This window comes from Gopherus flavomarginatus, chromosome 5, assembly GCF_025201925.1.
Source record: "Gopherus flavomarginatus isolate rGopFla2 chromosome 5, rGopFla2.mat.asm, whole genome shotgun sequence".
In the NCBI taxonomy this organism is placed as follows: Eukaryota; Metazoa; Chordata; order Testudines; family Testudinidae; genus Gopherus; species Gopherus flavomarginatus.
The window spans coordinates 136876475-136897849 of record NC_066621.1 but is presented as its reverse complement, the minus strand read 5'-3'; the positions used below and the strand labels follow the sequence as shown (position 1 = coordinate 136897849).

The 21375-nt window shown below is 40.5% G+C and overlaps 1 protein-coding gene across 4 annotated transcripts in view; it reads right to left on the bottom strand.

Annotated features, from left to right (window-relative positions):
• The window catches only part of WDR25 (WD repeat domain 25), a 106170-nt gene that overhangs the window by 7695 nt on the left and 77100 nt on the right, over positions 1-21375 (bottom strand). For 3 of the 4 annotated variants that reach the window (XM_050954179.1, XM_050954180.1, XM_050954177.1), the window contains exons 4-5: positions 17089-17219; positions 105-275 (exon numbers count right to left, since the gene is read on the bottom strand). In XM_050954179.1, the coding sequence (XP_050810136.1) occupies positions 105-275; positions 17089-17219 (302 nt within the window). The remainder of the gene's footprint in view (positions 1-104; positions 276-17088; positions 17220-21375) is intronic. The other variant, XM_050954181.1, reaches the window with a different exon arrangement.

Genomic DNA, 21375 nt, shown 5'->3' with positions numbered 1-21375 from the left:
GATCAATAACTCACAGCAGTTTAGGAAAAATCAAAAGCTTTTTACTCTGCTCACAATGTAATATACTAAATCAGCATTTAAATAATAATAAGTGTTAACCCTACATGAAAAATCTGATTGGAAATTTTTGCAGCACTGTCGAAATCCCATGCAATGATTGTTCGGTCAGCTGAGTCCCGGCTTACTGCATCCGTGCTTGTAAGAAATTCTTTTCCTTCAGGAAGGAAGAGGACATCCAAGGTCTGTTGTACTGCTGCTTTGTAGACTTTTATCACCTATGAAACAAGAACACCCATTATGTTGGGCTAGATTATATTTCACAATGTAAATGAGGTCATTTGTAGTGGTGACAAGTGTATTATCATAACAAATTCATGTATTTCATTAAAACAGTGGTCCCCAAACTGTAGGGCATGCCCCCATTGAGGGGAAGGCATTGAGGAATGTTTGTGGGGTACATAGTGGGGACTGAGGCCTTCCCCCAGGAGGGGCAGGGTGGGAGCAACACCCAGCCCCATTCTGCCCCCAGCCATAACTCCACTCCGTCCCCTGCTCCACCGCTGGCCCAGCTCTGCCCTCATTCCCTCTCCACCCCCAGGCCAGCTCCACCTGTAGCCCCAACTCCATCCCATCCCCAATTCTGCCCCCAGCTCAGCCTTCAGCCCAACCACCTCTGTTGAGGAAGCCTTGACTGTGCAATAATGGAAGGGAAGCATGGACAGATTCCATTACTGGTAGTTGGGGGGCAGGACAGGAAAAGTTTGAGCACCATTGCATTAAAGCCACATAAGGCATATTTTTAACTATAGATAAATGATAATAGAGTAGCACACAAGTATTTTTAAATGATGCAGTATTACATCTATTTTATCAAAGAAGCATTGTTATAATGTCACACAATATTTATTTAACAACACACAACGGGAAATCAAACAATATATAAAAGGAAGTATTATGTCACTATTTTTTTCTTATAAACTTCTGTCCAACACCTTAAGAAATTAGCCTCTTTGTCATGGCAACAAGGATACAGGGACACTTGTTAACACCACTTTGTGCACCACTTCTAAATTAACGTTAAATTCCATATTGTTAGCTACTGCATCAAAGAGTATTCAGGAGCTGGAGCTGTGGAATCCAATACAAGTCCAGAGGGCCAAGAACCTCTCAAAGCTGGCCCCAGGACTGGCTCTTGCTTTTTTGCCGCCTCAAGCGAAAAAGAAAAAAAAAAGAAAAAAAGCAACCCTGCAGGGCAGCCAGAGCAGCAGAGCAAAAAAAACCATGCTGGGTGGCCGGAGCGTGGGTACAGGGGGACTCCCGGCGCTGCAGATGTGCCCCGGGCACTGGGGGGGAGGGAGTGAGGGGGAGAGAGAAGGAGGGCGGCCAGGGCTTCCGCCACGCTGCCTGCCGGTCGGCGGGGAGGGAAGGACGCGGGCTCCCTTGCCGGGCTTGCTACAGACCTGGCACCAGCTGGGGCAGACACAGCATGCAGCCCACTCCCAGCAGGGCACTCGCCTCCTCCACACCACTGCCCTCTACAGGGTGGCTGGAGCGGCGAACCAAAAAGAAAAAAACCTGCGGGGTGGCCGAAGCAGCGAAGCAAAAAAAAAAAAAAAAAAAAAAAAAAAAAAAGGATTGGGCAGAATGCCGTCCCTTAGAATCTGTCGCCCCAAGCACGAGCTTGCTTAGCTGGTGCCTGGTGCCGGCCCTGGCTGGCCCAACCACTCCCTCTTCTGAGAAGCAGCATCTGTGACTTCACCTACCAACTGCAATATATGGTAGCCAGGGAGCTGGCACAGAAGGAAACAGTGCCTTCCAAGGAACAGGTTGAACTGCTCCCCAAATAAGTGATTTCTGTGGCGACTGATGAGCCCTATGGAGGCAGTGAGGCTGACAGCTGTTAAGAGAAGGAAATAATCCATTGGGGTAAAAATACTCTGGGTCCCCTACTTCCACCCTTCTCCCTTTTGATTCCCTGGGATCAACTGTTGTGAAGGTCAGTCAGTCCAGTGCAGAGCCAGCATACATGGAAGTGAACAGCTCCCATGACCTTTAGTGCATCTTGACATAAGCCCATGATTTGATCTACAGTATTAAAACAGGAATTATTCTCAATCCATTGGTGAGACATATACTGGTGTCTACCTCACACCAATAATACTGTGTATATATGTAGCTAATTTGTTTTAAATGTGTTTACATGTGCCCAAAGGCTGCTGCTGCTGCTATGAGAGTGTAATGAATTTCTACACAAGGAAACATCATACATTGTGTGATCAGAGTATTATTTTGTACTGAAATCCACAGAAATAACGATTTAAAAAATCCAGTACAACATTACTATTTCCAGAGTTTCTGGATATGGTGCATGAAACCTAATTTAACAAAAATGGATTTATGAGGAATAAAGGGATACCTTTTTAATTGCTCTTGGGAACTTTATGTGCAACTCTGAGGGCAGTGCATTGAAGATTTACCTTAAGCCTTTAACCTGCACTAGTCTCATGCTACTGTTCCTTGCTCCTTCCTGAAAGGTATGTGGTAGGCTCTAGATGAATAGTCCCATCACTTTGGAGTAAGACTTTCACCCAAAGGTCCTCAATCCAATAGCACAGCAGCGTGAAGATTACTTACTTCATAGCAATAAAGGAAATACCTGTATCTTTCAGAACTGCAGCAACTGAACTGAAAAGTAAAGCATATCTTAAAAAAAAATAATTGCAACACTGATTATGTTCTGTGAGGAAAGAAATATATCTAGAGCCATGCTGTGCATCTGTGGGATATGGAATTGATTTTCCATTTACAGAAAGATTCTTTTTTCTCACTCCAAGACAAAATCTGTATCAAAGAAGCCCAATAGTTAGTTATTGCATAATTTTTTTAATCTTCAAATTTGTCATCTTAGCTTGGCTATCTGGAAGCAATTTCTGACAGTAATGACAATCAGTGGGATAGTTTGCGTACGAGGTAGTTAAGGCAAACTCATTAGAGGTACTAATAATAAGAAGCACAGTAAAGGTATCTAAAAACCTGTCTCCAGTTTCAGGGAAGGTTTGTAGAGTCAGAAACCTACAAAAAACTTCATTACAATGCACTACTCCTATATGCCACCTCTCTCTTGCTTTTTCATACCATTACAATGCACTGGTATGAAAAGCAAGAGAGATGGTATATGGAATTAGCCATCAAGTGTGAAGCAGCTGAACTCTATGTACCACAGGTTTGAATCCCGGCAGGGTCTCCTCAACTCCTTCTCCTTCTGGGACTAAGTTGAACACTGTGGGTGGCTCTTTCATTGAGGTCTAGGCCTGCTCCTGTTGACCTTAAAGATATGTGGTACTGTTCACAAGGGTTTGCCCCTGTGTCTTTGCCCAAATTTTCCCTCTTTCACTCTTGAACTGGTTGGCTGATTGAAATGAACAATATAAATATAAATGTATAATTTAAAAACTGAAAAACATAATATAGAATCCTTCATGCTAACACAAGGAGTTGGACTAGATAGCCATGGGGAGGCTCCTTCCAATCCTATCAGCTGTGAAAATCTGCTACAGCCCGTTAACCATATTTATGGCTTATTAAAAACAATTTCAAAAACTACTGTAGAATAATATTAAGGGGCTGACTCATAAAACCAGAGAAACTAAGACTGACGGAAGGAATGGGTCTCAAAACAAAGGAAGTATCTTATTTCATTCTTAAGTAATCCCACTAAACCTCTGAGTTAAGGATACAGTTAGACATAAAACAACTAAAGCAAAGAAATCCAGATTTTGAGTAAGAGTCTTATCATCATTTTAACTTTGACTATTTTTGTAATAATAGACAGCGAAACTACTGCCCTGGCTGCTCAGAGAATGATGCCCCAATTGAAAATTTAGAATGACAGCAGTGACTCATCTGATTAGCCCCTTTATTGCTTCCAGACCGTGTAGGTCAACCAACACACATGCTCCATTTCCTTTGATATTAAACATCTAAAAACAAGGATTTTAAAATGTTCAAAAATAACGTGATGAGTATCAGTCAAGTCCTCCAACTATACCATCTCTGATCACATTTTAAACAAACTAGTGAAAATCAAGTATACGTAGAATAAAACTGCCTCCACCTGAAAAACTATGAGACTGCTTGGATACTTGTCATCTCATTACATACAGATATGTGAGCAGTTACTCCAATTGTTTACATGCTTTGTCTGTCTCATCAGTTTGGAAATGTAATGCTTGCAATCAGTTGTAGACCCTTGCTCATGCAGGCAGTGCCCAAACATTGTAATAAAATCAACAAGATATAAGCCTGAAGTCTGCAAAATTTACATAATTTTCAGCAATCCGCTTGCCTTTTTAGATGGCAAAAAAGTAAACGTATTCCCTTCATACTTAAATTCCTAGGAATCTTGCACAATAGAAGAAGCAATTACACTTTTTAAAGCCCAAAGTGATAATTGTATATATAGCCTTTACATTATAATTCTGTGAAAACTATGCATGGATAACACTATGCAGTGTTACAAAAGAAGATAAACTGTTAGGAGTAAAAAAAACAAAAAAAACATTTTTCAGAACTCCTATATACTATAGCTGTCTTTTGAATGAGAAATGATAACATATAAGAAATTTCAAGGGCTAGCAGCAAAACTGAGAATGATTTAAACTAAGGGAAAATCATGTAACAAAAAAATCAAGAGGCTATTAATGCAAAAGGGGCGCTCTAACATCCAGATAGAACAGGAAATAGAAGAGATGGTTACCTAGCAACAGGAATCATTAAAAAGGAGTCAAATTCTAACCATGACAGTTGGAAAGATCAGAAGATGGAGCTGCACAAAACAGAGACATGGAAGGAGAGAGGCTGTACGGAGGGACAAAGGCTATCTCAGTGCAGAAGTGGACAATGAATGAAAATCTTAAATAGCAATCCAAAGAGGCAGTTTTCTATATTTTTAAAAGTGTTTCAGGCTTAAACTCAAATACATTATTTGGGTCCTCAGCAACACAATGTTTGTCTGAAGCCTTAGTAATGTACATATATACATATTTACACAGAACACAGGTACGGCATACTCCAGGGGTGCCACATGGAATTTTCTTTACATACATTTTGGGACTTGTACAGTAAGATAGCATCTCTTTAATGATGAGAAAGGTCAAAAAGTGGAGAAATAATTAAAATAGACATATTTGGAAATCTAGGCAAAAATTAGTTTACATCGCTATTAATTGTTAATCAGTTTTTACATGTTCACTGGTGAATGTTAAAATTAGATGCATTTCTGTGTTGCTTAATGACAAATGCAGTTTGATATCTCCTGTTTTACATGGCTCTTCAAACTGGATTTGTGAAATCAAATCTTTTGCTACAGAGCTAACTTCTTCTCCGGCACTGTAATCTTGGATATCTGCTTCAGAAAAAAATAGAGCAACTGCCATGTTGCTTTTGTCTGTCAATTTATTCTTAAGTGTACACACATTTTCTATTTAACCTCTTTATTTTTTAACTTCTATTCTATATAAAATAATCCACAAAAACACTACACTGTGTATCAGCTATGATTGATCTCTATATAACATACATAATGGAAAGCTATGAGAGGAAAGAGATGAAAAATTAAGCTATCTAACCATACTTTCTCTCTTCCCAGAGACACACACCTCACTACTAAAACAATCACCATAAACCATGTACCACATCCTTAACTGTGCCCTGCTACAGTTGTCTGTGTTTCAGCTGCCTTTCCCCACACCCGTCACGCTACTGCTGCAAACAGACCAGATTTCTCTCTCCTCTTCACACTGTTCTGAAAAATCACACTCACTCATCTTTGGGAACAAATGCCATGCACTAGCAAAATCTATTCCCCATGAACTCTATCACACTCCTGTAAACTCCCCCCAGTATGAAGTGGCTATTGAGGGGAAAGATGATGACCCAGATTCCCTCATCGGGGAACTGACCTCCAAAATTATGGGAAGCATCAAAGTCTTGGAGGAGGTACCTAGATATAGACACCAAGTTTTCTGAAAACCATTTCCAAAAGGCTGTCCCCATGGTCCACAGTGCCTACCAGTCCAACCTGACCCACAATTACACTATAATAGTTCATAAGAATCAGCTGGCACAAGCCTTGCATGTGTACGGCCAAACAAAATTTCATATGCCCTACTCCCGAGGCAGGGGGTAGTTAGCATAAGAGCAAGCTACATTGCTTTCCATCTGCTGGGAGCTTTCCTATGGCAGGGGAATTCTTGGTTGGCCAGTCAGGGCCAGATTCAACCATGTTAAATGGCTTGAACAATAGCGGCCAGAAAAGGGGGAGGCAATCTGGATTTACATCTCACTGAGCAACACTTTAGTGTCTCACATCAAAGTGATTTCGCTTACTAACACAGAAAAAGGACATTACCCTCTTCACCCAGATTAAAAAATATCAAGCCAAAAAGTGAAATTATGTAATATAGGATATAGTAATATACAAAATATGCATGTAATGTTTTATAATCTAGACTACAAAAACAAAAAATGTAATAAAAAGCTGCTTTTTTACTTTATGAAGTTTAGTTCAATCACTAGAATGAATGAAGTAATATTTTGGTTTGTAATTGGGATCAAGGTATATATGCATTTCATTTTCACATTGCAAAGATCTTTTGCAAAAGTAAATAACTGCAATAATATTGCGATGATGAGAACTCATAATTAAACTTTCGTTCTAATTTAGAACATTAATTTATGACATGCTCAAGGATGCCAGTTTAGGTAAAACGTCAGTTAGCCTACCCTGCTATCTGCCATTCTTTAGTGAAGGCTTTTGCTGCTTTTCCACTTGCAGGTTTATTATACACAAGCTTTTGAAAATGTTCAGTCCACTAGCACAGTTTCAACATATTCGGACAAAAGAGACCTGCTTTCAAAGATAGTCATAATGGCTTCTGACATCAACAAAATTCAACATAATGATGAAACTCCTTTAATAAGGCAGAGTTCAGAGCTGCAGGCGTTCTTCAAGAAGAGTAATTTAAGAAAATGAAAGCAGTTTCATATAGATTCTAATGATATTGGTGATATGAATACTATTTAGTAAGGCTAAATTTAAGAGACTTATTTTTTGTATTGCTGGTCCATAGGATTTCTTTGCATGAAGTATATGCAGTGTATGATATATAGTGATATTTGATTTTTTAAAAGCCCAAGCCTCAAGTAAAGTGAACTGCATGCCCCACACCTTGGCCCCAGATTGGCCACACACAGGATATGTGCATGAAGTCCCATTACTCAGGATTTATGGAAGCGATGAGGAAGAAGAATGGTTCTGTGGTTAAGTCATTGTTCTTAGGAGAGGTCTGGTTTCAAATCCTAGCACTACCACTGCCTCCTTGCGTGGCCTTGGATGAGTCACTTAATGATTAATCTCTCTGTTCCTCAATTCCCCACTCGTAAAAAAGGAAACTAGTTTTTTCAACTCTTTGTTTTGTCCATAAAGACTGTAAACAGTTTGGTGCAATGACTGTCTTTTACTAAGTGTATGTATAGTGTCCAGCACAATGTGGCACTAATCTCAGTTGAGACTTCCAGATGCTACACTCATACAAACAAGAAACTGTATTTTAGCATAAAAGAACGTTAATTTGCACAGTATGTGCGAGTGTGTGTCAAATGATTAAGTATTAATGAAATGTTAACTCCGCACATTTTAAATGATATATTTTCATAATGTGAAATGTTTCATTTGAATCATATGCTATATCAACATTAAATTTTCCTGTGCTTTGTTGTGACTGAAAAATCCTATTTGCCTTATTAACCTTTCATCACATTTAAGACCAGAATTTTATAAAGAGCAAATGAACAAATGATAAATCCATTTATGTTCCTGTTCTCAATCTAACTAATTTTAATGGCAATTTTAATTACTGAAACAGATGGTAATGTCATGGACATAAAGGTCAAAAACTCTATAGCTTTATCTTCCACAAAAATATGTTCCTTTGGGTTAGAAAACTGTACCATAAACCCAGGATGGGTTTTCCTGTATGCCACTGAAGATGCACTATTTTCTCTTTTGTGTTCTGATCAGGCACTCTTTGCTACTGTTCTTAATTTTCTTCTGTTTTGAAAGAAAATCTTGACTATTGAGGCATGTTAAAAAATGTGCAGATGTTGATAAAAAGTTAAATGCTTAAGCTGACATTCACAGTGAAATGTTTATAGGTTACAGAGACAAAGAAAAAATGGACAAACTTCAAGTTGGTTGAGACATTATAAAGATCCTGAAATGGCATGTTTTAAGCATTTTCTTTGGAAAGAATAATGAAACTGGTGGAGAAAGAATATTTTTATTTCCCTGTTTGATGCATTACAGAATGCTGTAACCTCTGGAGGATCCATTAAGCAACATTTTATTATGCATTTTTACAAGTTATATCTTAAGGTGTTAATAACTAAGGGCTTGTCTACACAAGTAGTTATTCAGGAACAGCTATTGAATAACTCCATATGTAGACAAGCCCTAAGATTCTGATCCTGCAAGCTACTCCAACATATTTGCCCTCCCTATTCCTAGTAAACAGTTCAGTGCTATGCATGCATTTTTGTACCCAATACAGACATGTATTTTCACATGCACAAAGGATCATTGTGTACATTGAGACACTTATACACAAATACTATTATGGATTAGCAAATGCCCCTGCTCCATCTTCCTTTGAAGATCTTACCCATAAAATCAATAAGGATTTATGTCACTGAAAGAGGAATAATCTTTGTTTTTTCTCCACAAAGTATCACATAAATAATAGTAAGTACAAACATCTCCACTAGTTTATACAGGCTCCTAACTACACACTTCTTAAAATGAATATGGTTCATCATAAAGCAATTGTACTAGAATGTTTCCAAGGAAACTGCACTGCATTTGCACATTATAAATTTATTAGCTTTTAACAGTCCTTTAATGAGATTCAAACACTGAGACCTGTAATAACAATATGCTATGAATAATCTCTCTCTCGCACATACAGCTATAGAAGATGTGACTTAAGCTTCAAAAGTATAACTATGCATTATTTTATAGAAGCAAAGACTAAAGAAATGGAAAAGAAAAGATCTATTGTTATTCCATCCATTCTCGTGCAAATGCAGAATTGTTCCCATTGTTCCATATATTTTCTAGTATTGTGTTCAGTCTAGTTTTAAAAGTCCCAAACATTACTGCTTTTGCCATCTCTCTAGGGACACTATTCTACAGCCTAGAACATTTCACTATCAGGAAGAGTTTTTTGGTTATATATTTCAGCCTAAACATTCTCTCTGAATTTCATCTCATTAACACTAGTTATGCTCCTATATACTGTAAGAACATAAGGATATATACATTATACAAAATGCAGGGCTAGATTATGACTAGTGCTTATGTGACCATGCAGGGAAGCAGGCACGGCCGGTGCAAGGATGTTTCGCACCCTAGGCGAAACTTCCACTTTGCGCCCTCCCCCCCGCGTGCCCCGGCCCTGAGGCACACCCCAGCCGTGGCAGCTCCCCCCCCTGCCCTGAGGCGCCCCCACCCCGCGGCAGCTCCCCACCCCAGCTCATCCCTGCTCCGCGTACGAACATGAACACCCTGAGCACACCGAGGCTGCTTCACTTCTCCTGCCTCCCAGGCTTGCGGCGCCAATCAGCTTAGCCGCGGCAAGCCTGGGAGGAGGGAGAAGTGAAGCAGCCATGGCGTGCTCGGGGAGGAGGAGGGGCAGGGGTGAGCTGGGGCAGGGCATTCCCCTGCATGCCGCCCCCGCCTTACTTGCTGCAGGCAGCCCTCCCCACGCTCCCCTGCCCCAGCTCCCTCCACCTAAATGCCGGCAGTGACCGGGGCAGCAGAAGATCTGGCCGCCACGGTTGCTGCCGAAGGAAATGGCGTCCCTCAAATCCTAGCACTCTAGGTGACCGCCTAGGACGCCTAAATGGTTGCACCGGCCCTGGAAGCAGGACTGATGAAAGATTCCACCTTTTGGCTGGAGTTGTGGGAGCATGAACACTGTATACCAGATACCACCCAGTTACTCTCAGAGGAATGTAAGTAGACAGAGCCAAGGCGCTAACCCACATGCAGAGGCCAGATGTATATTAAGGCAGCGTATAGAGTATAGCATGGGTATAAAGAGCAGTGCAGATGTGAAGCATGGCTTAGGCACGTAGAGTAAAGCGATGCCATAACCTTTACGGTATGGACGCTAAATGGCTCTCTACACACCCCAAGCAGTGCCTTCCACATTTACACTGATATTTTGAGCAGTGTAGTGTCCCCACTGTTTCCCTGCTGCTGGAGCAGTTCCTCTCTGTCCCCTCCCCACCCCCCACCAGAGCCTTTCACTGCAATGCATAGCTACATACCACAGTGTAAATTCAGGCTGCTTTTCATTGCAGTGTGTTGCTACATGTACCTTACATGCCAGTGAGGGTTGCTCGGGGGGCAGGGCAAGTGGGGCAATTTGTCCCAGGCCCTGGGCCCCACAGGGGCCCCCACGAGAATATAGTATTCCATAGTATTGCAACATTTTTTATGGAAGGAGCTCCCGAAATTGCTTTGCACCAGGCCCCCTGAATCCTCTGGGCAGCCCTGATGCCGCCACAAGTGTGGACAACAGGGTTGCCAACTCTGACTGAAGCTGTTCTGAGAGATTTTTTTTCCTAACATGACAATGTTGTTTTCTTAAAATATCCTATTAAAATCTCCTGGATTGCTTTCAATGGTCACCAGGAGATGGAAGCTGATTCTAGGAGACTCCAGGCCAATCCTGGAGGATTGGCAACCCTAGTGAACAAGGGACACACTAGGCAGCAGAGTTGGTTGGCAGCATTAGGGGAGAAATAAGCTACACCTTTTAAATGAATGTAACAAATTATTCCACCTCCTATGGAGCCAGGGAGCTCTGAAAGGAACTTGACTTTCTGACCCCTGGGATGGTGCACTGATGCACCATTGTAATTAGGGAGCCAATGCAAGCTATCCCACAACTGTTAAGTTATTCAATAGACTTATTAACTATAGCAGGCTTCTCACAAATTCACTGAATTTCAGTTTGCTTAAGAGAACTTCAGAATTCTTATAAATGTGCCACTGTGATGCTTCCCAGAGTACCCTGGGTTGTAAGGTACCTCGCTATCACTTCCCTTAGCATAAGGAAGCCTTGTCTGTGTCTGCCATGGGTCAACTTCCCAACTCCTTCGGCCATGGGCAACAGAAGCCTACGCAGGCCTTGCTCTCTCTCTCTACAGGCTAGTGATCGGCACACTCCAACCCCTGAGCCCTCCTACCACTGGACACTCACTGCTTCAAAAGAGGCAATACACCCCAGCTTACCAGTTTCATCTCAGATTACCATTCCGCTTGACACACAGCACTTAGATATGTTTATAGTGCAAAAAACTAAACTATAGAGATTCACGTGATAAGAAGTAGAATTATTGGAAACAAATGGTTACATATACAATAAAATCATAACCATCTAGAAACTCAACTTACTTAACTTGATACTTTCATGTCTTATACAGCAATGCTCACGCAAAGTCCTTCCAGTGTTCTACAGCCAAACTTCGCTGAGATGTTCTGTTCATGAGACAAGTCACACTGTCAGCTTGCCTCCTCAGTGAAATATCCTGGATGTCTGTTTGCAACCTCAGATACATCAGAACAAGCTATTGTCCTTATTGTCCTGCTGGTTGGGTTTTTCTCCCCTGTGTATGCCTTTGTAGATTTTGCAATCTCTTAAATCAGCACCTGGCTCAGTATGCAGACAGGCATACATTGTAAGGCACACAATACATAATGGTCATACAGGAAGATAAACATTTCTTAGAATTTAAAGATAAGGGAAAAATTACAGAAAATAAAATAAAGAGACCAGGTAGATGCAAAATATCTTTTACTGGACCAACTTCTGTTGGTAAGTGAGACAAGTCTCTCTCACCAACAGAAGCTGGTCCAGTAAAAGATATTATCTCACCCACCTTGTCTCTCTAATATCCTTGGACCGACACAGCTACAACTACACTGCGGAAAACAAAATACAGTTATTTGATAATGCTTACAAAGTTTAAACAAATACACTTACACTTATTTGGGCCCTGGAATGTCTTGGAGTGTTGTTTAGGAATTACTTTTTGGGACTAAGTGGTGACTTCCTGACTCTACAACAAGTGTGTAGCTTTTCCTAGAGGTGGGTGGGGATTCTCCTACCTGACAACATATAAAAGTTATTGTTACTTATCAAATGAAACCAATGTGTGTAAATAAATTCCTCAGCTCAGTCTGACAGTTCACAACGGCTGGTCTCTTGAGATACGTAGAAACTTCAGCTCAGTTGAAAATAGTGTTAGTTGAAAGTGGTATCACAGCTCTAGTCTTGTTCTGATATTATCACTGTGTTCCCTAAAAGAAAAAGATTTAACCCAGCTGTGAGAAGTCTGCTGCTGAAAATAAAAGGGGCCCTTGGAGCCGAGCCAAAATATCCAGGTCTCATTCCCTTATTCTATCCAGGTGTTTCCTGCCTGTGAAATGGATCAGTGATGATGCCAAGTTTTAGTCAGTGTAAATAGGCGGACCACTGAACATCGAGTATGCTTCCTGCAAGGAGATGAGGCAATCCAACTGGCATTTGAGTTGGGCTTCTTGAATCTCCTTTTCATAGCCAAGTAAAGAAACAGGATGCCTCGTGGTTTTATATTTTAAACTCTCTTTGAATTACTGTGTGTTTGGGGGTGGGACGTTTCTGGCCCTTCTGTTCTGGCAGCTTCAGCTCTGAGGTCTTTGCAAAGCTCCTGTGGGGCCTGTGACAAGCTTGCCCCAAAAGGGTTAGTCTGGCTTAGAAGGGGTTAAGTAACCTGATAGGCCACACCTGAAGGAAGATTAGGCTGCTGATTTGAGCGTCCTGAGCTGGAACCTGGAATAATGGGCAGGCCTGGGTTCCCCTACTAGTCTCTGGGGAAATGGCGCAATCTAGGCAGTGAATTAGAAGACTGCCTGAGACAGTTTGAATGGAAAGACCCTGATACCCCAGGAAGGGAAAAACTATAGTGACCTGGCTGGAGGGCCAAGCAATGAAGAGGGAGTGTCCCACTCCTAAGTCAGGAAGAGAAGGCACTGTGACTCCTGGAGTGTGAGATGGGTCTCACCGTGAAAGAGAGACAGAAAGGGGTGTCAGACCAGGCAGAGCTATTCCCCAGACAGAGCCACAAGGAGGTATCCCAGAAGTGAGCAGAGAACCCCATGACTGGGCCCTTTTGTTCAGTGTGGTGTAGTCTCCTTGGCTGACAACACACAGCTCTGTGTTCCTTCTGACATGGCAGCTCATTTTAAAAATTTCATTTTGAAATGTTATAGTCTCCATGTGAAGTCTTTATATCTCTCCAATGGTTTCATAACCATATTTAATCAGCCCATTATACAGCAATATAAAGTCATTTGAATAATTGGTTCTACATAGACAAAGCTTGCTTCAACACCAGCAGAATGAAATAGCTGTATACTAAATCTCTAACTCTGCATTAGTACCCCTTTGTTCTTTCTTCACTATATGAGTTTAGACAACTAGCTTGTGCACTTCTGAGGGGTGTGTGTGTGTATACTTTACCATTAATCAAGCTGTTAACAAGCTGCGGCCTACAACCATGCAGTTCTCTATGAAACACTGGTTGGCTTTACAGTGAAGATTTCCACTTTATGTTGGCTTTAAAACATATTAACTAAAGGCCAGATTTTGCCAACCTTACTCATGTTGAGTAGTACCTTACTCTACACTCAAAATCAATAAGATGTCTTGTGGAGAAAGGCACTACTCAGCATATGCAAGAGCAGCAAAACTTGTCCTTCAATGTTTCATATGGTTTTTGATATAGCATAGATTTGACATTTTTGTTTCTAGTTAGCCAACTTTCTATCTATTGCTCCAGGTTTCAGTGTGTGAAAGACTGTAACAAACCTTCCATTATATATCACTACTTCTAAGACTTAAAATTCCTCTTTTGGTATATATTAATTCTTGGACAATTAATTAATAATAAATCATATTTACAGCTATTCTCACAAAAAGCAATCCCTTTGTCACATTTATTATACACCTATGTAGCTAATATTTTCCTCATATATTGCTCTTCTGTGAACACCCCCCATTGTGTCACTGTTCTTCCTGTAATATGTTCCCAGAGCTCAACACAAAATTCCAGGAGCAGGAGTCAGATACATTTCAGGTTGTGTAAAGAACATTCAAAATATGATGGCTATTTGGCCCTGGAAATGTAAGTTTAAGATGTGCAAATGGAAAAGCCAGCACATTAAACGCAAACAGTATGCTCTGAAGAATGACCACTGAAACTGAGCTATACTGAAATGTATAAAATGTGTATTCTAGAGTCAGACTACAAGGACTACAGTGGCATAGCTGCAGTTACAATGCTGTAGCACTGTAGTGTAGACACTTACTACAGCAACAGAAGAGGTGTTTCTGTCGCTGTAGTAAAACTACCTCTCTGAGAGGCAGCGGCTAGGTTGACAGAAGAATTCTTCTCAGAAAGGCTATTGGAGATGTAATGAAGGAAACATTAAAAAAAAATTAATTTCTTCATCCACACAGCCATCGGCTGCTCCTTGAAGCTGAATGACAATGTGAAACACTTGAAGATACAATTGGAGGCAAAATAGGCAAAGCTGCAGCAAATTTGTAAGACCAAGAATACCATGGAAAGATCTTATAATGAATGAAGATGAAAACACTATACATATCTGCAGGACCTTTGTATCACAATTGTGACTAGGTGGGAGGAGGTCCCAGCCACCTATTTTATTTTAAGAGTATATGGAACATATTGGAATAGAACAAAAAGTGAAATACTGGGCAGGACACTTTATCCAGTCTTGAATATGATCATAAGAGTATAAGACAGAAAAGAAAAAGAGTATGCTTACTGTCTCACATGAATAATAAAGAAGCTAATATATGTGAAAAGGGATCAGTATTGAAATATCAAATGTTATGGGGCAGGATGCATTGAATAATAATTAATGTCTAATCAACACACTGTTTTATGGCAAACTGACACTTTGAAAAGTAACTGGAGGCTTTGCAAAAATGATACGGATATTTGTATTTATTAGACATTAGATATTATGCTACAAGTGAAAGCTCATAACTAAGGCCTACAATTTAGTCATGGGTTCTTTAGTAAAAGTCACGGACAGCCCTGTTGGAGGGGGCAGGGGCCAGTGGCACCAGCTGCCGGGAGCCACCAAGCAATGGCTACTCCGGTCATGCCCAGGGCCGCCCATCTGCCGTTGCTCCTGCTGCCCCGGGAACGCGTCTCAGACAGTCCTTGGAGCCAGCCGCACTGGCCACTGCTCAGGTGGTCCCCGGGGCCAGCTGCCCAAAACCGCCCGAGCACTGGTGCAGCTGGCTGTGGAGCTGCCCAAGCGGCTGACAGCGGAGCTGCTCCAGCAATGGCAAGTGTAGCTGTCCCTGGGGCCAGAGGCTTGGGAGGCCCTGGGGTCAGCCACACTGGCCGCTGCAGAAGTCACGGAGGTTGCGGAAAGTCACAGAATCCGTGACTTTTGCGATCTCCATGACAGACACAAAGCCCTATTCATTATCAATCAAAAACACAGAACTCGTCCCTGATTTTTCCACTTTCAGACTGCTCAGGCAGATAAAAGTCCCTGATGGCACCATTCAGTTGTGACTATCCACACATCACCCAGTACAAACATTCTTCCCTAATTCAAAACACTACATTTTAAAATCAATAGGAAAGAGAAGAAACTATGATGGTCCACTTTGAAACTATTGCATGGATAGGACTGTAAACTACAGATTGCTGTTTTTTAATCAATAACAATAAACATAAAGATTAGTTTTTAAAACAAACATTCCAACAGGAAGCTCAATATCCATTTCCAACCCACGCCACTCCTTACACTTTCCACACTGATTAACTGCTGCATGTTCCAAGTTAAAATTAGATATTTTTAACAAATTGCTTATTTGGGTGCTTTCCTGACTGAAGAACTTCCACACATATCTAATTATGTCTCAGAGAACAAAGCAGACAATCATATCTGAAAACAGTGCCTGTTAGAAGCAGGTGTAGACAAGTTCCTTTGTCCTGGTGTGCCTCTGAGCCCACAACCTGAACATTAATTTTTAAAATGCCTTACAACAGTTAATTTCGCTTTTTACAATAAACTAATCATTTCTGGGAACTGGATTACTGCTTGTTAACATGGTGGGAGAGTAGTATTATCTCTTAATTACAGTCAGACTACTAAAAAAAGGTGTGCACAAAATGTCTCACAATTATTCACAATTATTATGATTTGCCTTGGGATCAGTCTATGAAGATTACCAATCCTTAGTTCTTCATTGTTCCACATATTACTTAAAATAGCTTCTAAACATGAAACTCTAGTTCTGGGAAAGAAAAAATATCATCAACTAATGACATAGAAATACATCATTCAGCTATTGTGAACTTCACAGTATCCTGTACTGTGGGCTGTAAAATGTGCTGCCTGTTAAGAGATCAGACATTAAGTGTGACCAAAGGACTTCAGAACTTGTACTTAGAAACATCGAAGTGGGAATATTCTCAGCCTCCAAGGAAAAGCTTATACCTGTACTACAATGCTCTTGAGCACTCTTGGGTTGTAAGGTGGAATTCCAATGAGAACAAGCAGTGGTCCAAGTGCCCATGAACATCTCCTGACCCCACCTGATGATGTCTCACACTTTGAGTCCGCGTATGGAAGAGTTAAAAGAGCCCCATTGGTTGGGTAGGTAGTGAAAACATAAATATTGCCTGTATCCCCCAACAGACACATCAGAATATAAATTTCAAATGACAGAAAAACTCAACTATTGTTCTGGTAGTAATATATGGTGGATAATTAAAAATAAATTTGAGAGAGAGAGAGAGTTCCAGTTATTCCCTCCCCCTCCAAAAAAAGTCCTATTAGCTACCCATACTCCCCACCCTTCAGAATGCATCTATATCAGACAAGTTAAAACAATCTGGCGAACAAGAAATGAATCAGATATCTGTTACCTTACAATTCCTTATATCCCAGGCTTTCACTTCTGGGCTGAATCCTCCACAAATAAAAATATTAGGGTCAGAAAGATGAAACTTCAGTGTGCTGATCCTAAATTCATTTTTGCTGCTAAATACCTGTGTCCCTAAAATAAAAAAATAAAATAAAAAAAAAAGAGAACAGGGTTGAAATTTGAACATGAATAATACTTTAATTAAACAGAATACTGAATTTTTATGTAGCAAATAAATATTAAAATAAAATGTAGGCTGCCAAAAGTCAACATGTAAATGGTAGCATAAACACATGGGATTGTAAAAAATTGAATTAACTTTATTCCATTTAGGTGAAATTCATCCTACTCCTGGCCTGCTACGCCATTTGCTGGGCAGTGCCCGTGCACAGACAAGAACAGGGCAGAATGGATATGCAGAGAGACTTCTGGGTCACTTGCACACTGTGGATGGGGGTTCCACAATGGTCCCGGATAGGATGGCATGCAGGAGTTACATATGCAGATCCCACGAAGGGGTACTCCTGTGCAGAGGAGCTGTGCTTCTTATTTCAGCAGCTAGAGAAGGGGCTGCATTGAAACCCTGTGGCCCGCATGTATGTTGCAGGGAGTGGAATTCCATCTGGCCAGCCACATACTTTTTCCTCTTGGATTTTGTTTGCTTGTGAATTTTGCCCTTACAGCAGAAAATAATTTGCATACCCTCATTCTAAGGCAATATCAGTTCCCATGGATACCACGTTCTCTAAATTTAATTGTGTATAGTAATCTTCAAAGGATCCTGTGGCTTAATAGTAATTGTCTTGCAAACAGCTCTTCCAAATTATATAATTCATACATTAATACCACAGGAAATTCAGCTACATGAATGTGTAGGTATTATCTCCAGTTCATTGCTGTTATACTTATCAAATTTACGATAATGTACATTCACTGCAATACTATTCTGAAATAGCAATATATCCTAAGCTAAATGCATTTAAATTTTCACAATTTCAAATTTTATATTCTATTGTATTACACATGGTATCTGCATTCAGGAATATATAACGACCACATACATCAAGAATATATTATATGGTGTGCACTAACATAAGAACACAAGAGTGGCCATACTGGGTCAGAACTATGGTCCATTCAACCCAGCATCCTGTTCTCTGACACTGCCTGGTATTAGATACTTCAGAAGGAATGAACACAACAGGGCAATTATCAAGTGATCTATCTACTGCTGTCCAGTCCCAGCTACTGGCAGTCAGAGGTTTAGGGACACTCAGAGAGTGGGGTTTTGTCCCTGACCATCTTGGCTAATAGGTTCATGGAGGATAGCTTGGTTATCTAATTCTTTTTTGAACCCAGGTGTACTTTTGATCTTCACAACATCTCCTGGCAATGAGTTCCACAGGTTAACTCTGCATTATATAGAGAAGTTTCATTGAATGACCCCTGGAACTTGTGTTACATGAAGGAATAAATAACACTTCCTTATTCACTTTCTCCACACTATTCATGATTTTGTAGACCTCTATCATATCCCCCCTTAGCTGTCTCTCTTTCTAAGCTGAACAGTTCCAGTCTTTTTACTCTCCTCATATGGAACCTGTTCCATACCCCCAATGATTTCTGTTGCCTTTCTCTGTACTTCTTCTTATTCTAATATATCTTTTTTAAGATGGGTGACCAGAACTTCACCCAGTATTCAAGGTGTGGGCATACCATGGATTTATATACTGACATTATGGTATTTTCCATCCTCTTATCTATCCCTTTTCTAATGATTCCGAACACTCTGGTAGCTTTTTTGACTGCCGCTGCTCATTGAGCAGATATTTCCATGATGACACGATCTCTTTCTTGAGCAGTAACAGCTAATTTAGACCCCATCATTGTGTATGTACAGTTGGGTTTATGTTCTCCAATGTGCATTACTTTGCATTTATGAACAGTGAATTTCATCTGCCATTTTGTTGCACAGTCACCCAGTTTTGTGAGATCCCTTTGTAACTCTTCATAGTCAACTTTGGCTCTAACTATATTGAGTAGTTTTGTATTGTCTGTAAACTTTGCCATTTCACTGTTTTCACACTTTTCCAGATCACTGAGTAAGTCAAGGGCCCCTGTTCACCTTAAAATATGATGAGAGCACCTTAAAAAGGTGCATCTCACCAGTTGTATGGCAAATCAGACTTTCAGACCAATTATCTTTAATAATGTACAATTTTTTGTTCTATAAAAATCATAATGTGAACACTTCTTTGCTATTAGGTTGAAAGGAAAAATATAATACAATTTCACACTACTTTCTTCACTCTGGAGCTGATCTGCTTGGTTTTGACATAGGAATTGATCCTGACTCCCTGACTGAATCAGCCAATCTTACATGGTAAGGAGGTTTTACAAGAAGCCATTCTGAGTCACTTTCTCAAAAAGAATGAGATTTCATTACGCATGCTCACTCAGAGCCAGAGCAGAAAAGCAGAAAAAACCAAAACAATACAAAACAAAATATGCTGCTCCCTGCTGCAGCTGGGGGGGTTGGATGGTTGCTTATTGTTGCCTGACAGACTGTCAACCCAAAATTTTAAGGGCTCCTGTAAACACTGACAGGGAAAGCATCCATCCAACAAAGGTCTTTGAAAAATAAAGAAAGAAAGAATTGCGGGCTAGCAGGCCAGCAGTCCTTCCTTCCAAAGTTGCACGCCACCCCTAGTGGCTTTCCCTCCTGGAAACCTGCAACTTCCCCAAGGACAGGAGAAGGAAGAGAAGAGATACTCATAAGTAAGGAGGACAATGGTAGTACCAACGTAACAAGAGATTACTCTCATCTAGGCCACCATCTCCATCTAATAGCTGCTACATTCCTCAGCTTGACCTTCTGCCTTCGAAGGATCTTGATTAGTATGGGATCTTGTATGCAGAACCTTCCAACACATGGGAAGCAAAATGGCTAGCTAACAACTCTGGTTAAATGTGCTGAATAACAGCGGATCATTGTTACTATAACAAACACACAATGATTTAATAATCAGATATCTAAAATGTTGTCAGATATAAAGAACAAAACAAATTATTAGACAGCAAAAAAAATAGGAAAATAAGAAATTTATCTCAAGTGATTAAAGAGTGGGAAAAGTTGAATATGAACTTTTTTGTTAAACAAGAGGAAGCCTGCAAAATATTCACTTTTTAAACATATTTTTAAAACAAGAAACTAAATAAACAAAAAGTGCGGGAGTATTTAATTCTGGTCCATTTTATATGCAATTTTGTGTACTTTTTGCATAAATACAATAGGCAACTTAACTTTTGTTTTTGGAACATTTAACTCTAATTTTAAGAATAGGTTTTCCATTTGTGGTCAGTTATTTTATGACCTCTAGCAACATCTTGTTAATTATATTTTAGAAGACTATGAAAATATAAAAAGAAGATATATAATATTACAATGAAGGTTTCACATCTCATACCTCAAAGAGCAACTTTGGGGGGAAAAAGATATATAGTTCATTTCCATTCTTCCCAAGTCCAACTTTTATAATAACTAATACACTACTTATATGGAGAAAAGTTGTCTTTTGTTAAACTAAATGCAGAAGGGTTTTTTTAATCTCCTTTGTTGATCCCTAACAAAGATATTTTGTCATTTGTTTCTTAGCTGAACTGAGACACAATTTCTGGTAATGTTCTCTTCCACAGAGAAAACCTACATTCTTCTTTGAGCATTGGCCTGCTAAACCCAGGGTTGTGAGTTCAGTCCTTGAGGGGGCCATTATAGGGATCTGGGGCAAAAATCTGTCTGGGGATTGGTCCTGCTTTGAGCAGGGGGTTGGACTCTAAGTTGTGCTGGATTAGAGTGATCCCCTAAGAACTGCCCCAGGGGCTGAGAATGAAGCATTGTAGGTGCTCACCACCTCTACTTACCCCACTCCACCTCTTTAACCAACAGGGGTGGGGAGAAGGTGGCATAAAGCTAGCTATTAACCATCTGAAGATTCCATAAGAATGGCCATACTGGGTCAGGCCAATAGGCTATCTAGCCCAATATCCTATCTTCCAGCAGTGGCCAATGTCAGATGCTTCAGAGGGAATTAACAGAACAGGGCAATCATTGAGTGATCCATCCCCTGTCATCCACTCCCAGGTTCTGGCAATCAGTGGCCAGGGACACCCAGAGCACGGGGTTGCATTCCTGACCATCTTGGCTAGTAGCCACTAATGGAACTATCCTCCATGAACTTACCTAATTTTTTTTTAAACACATTACAGTTCTGGCCTTTGCAACATCCTC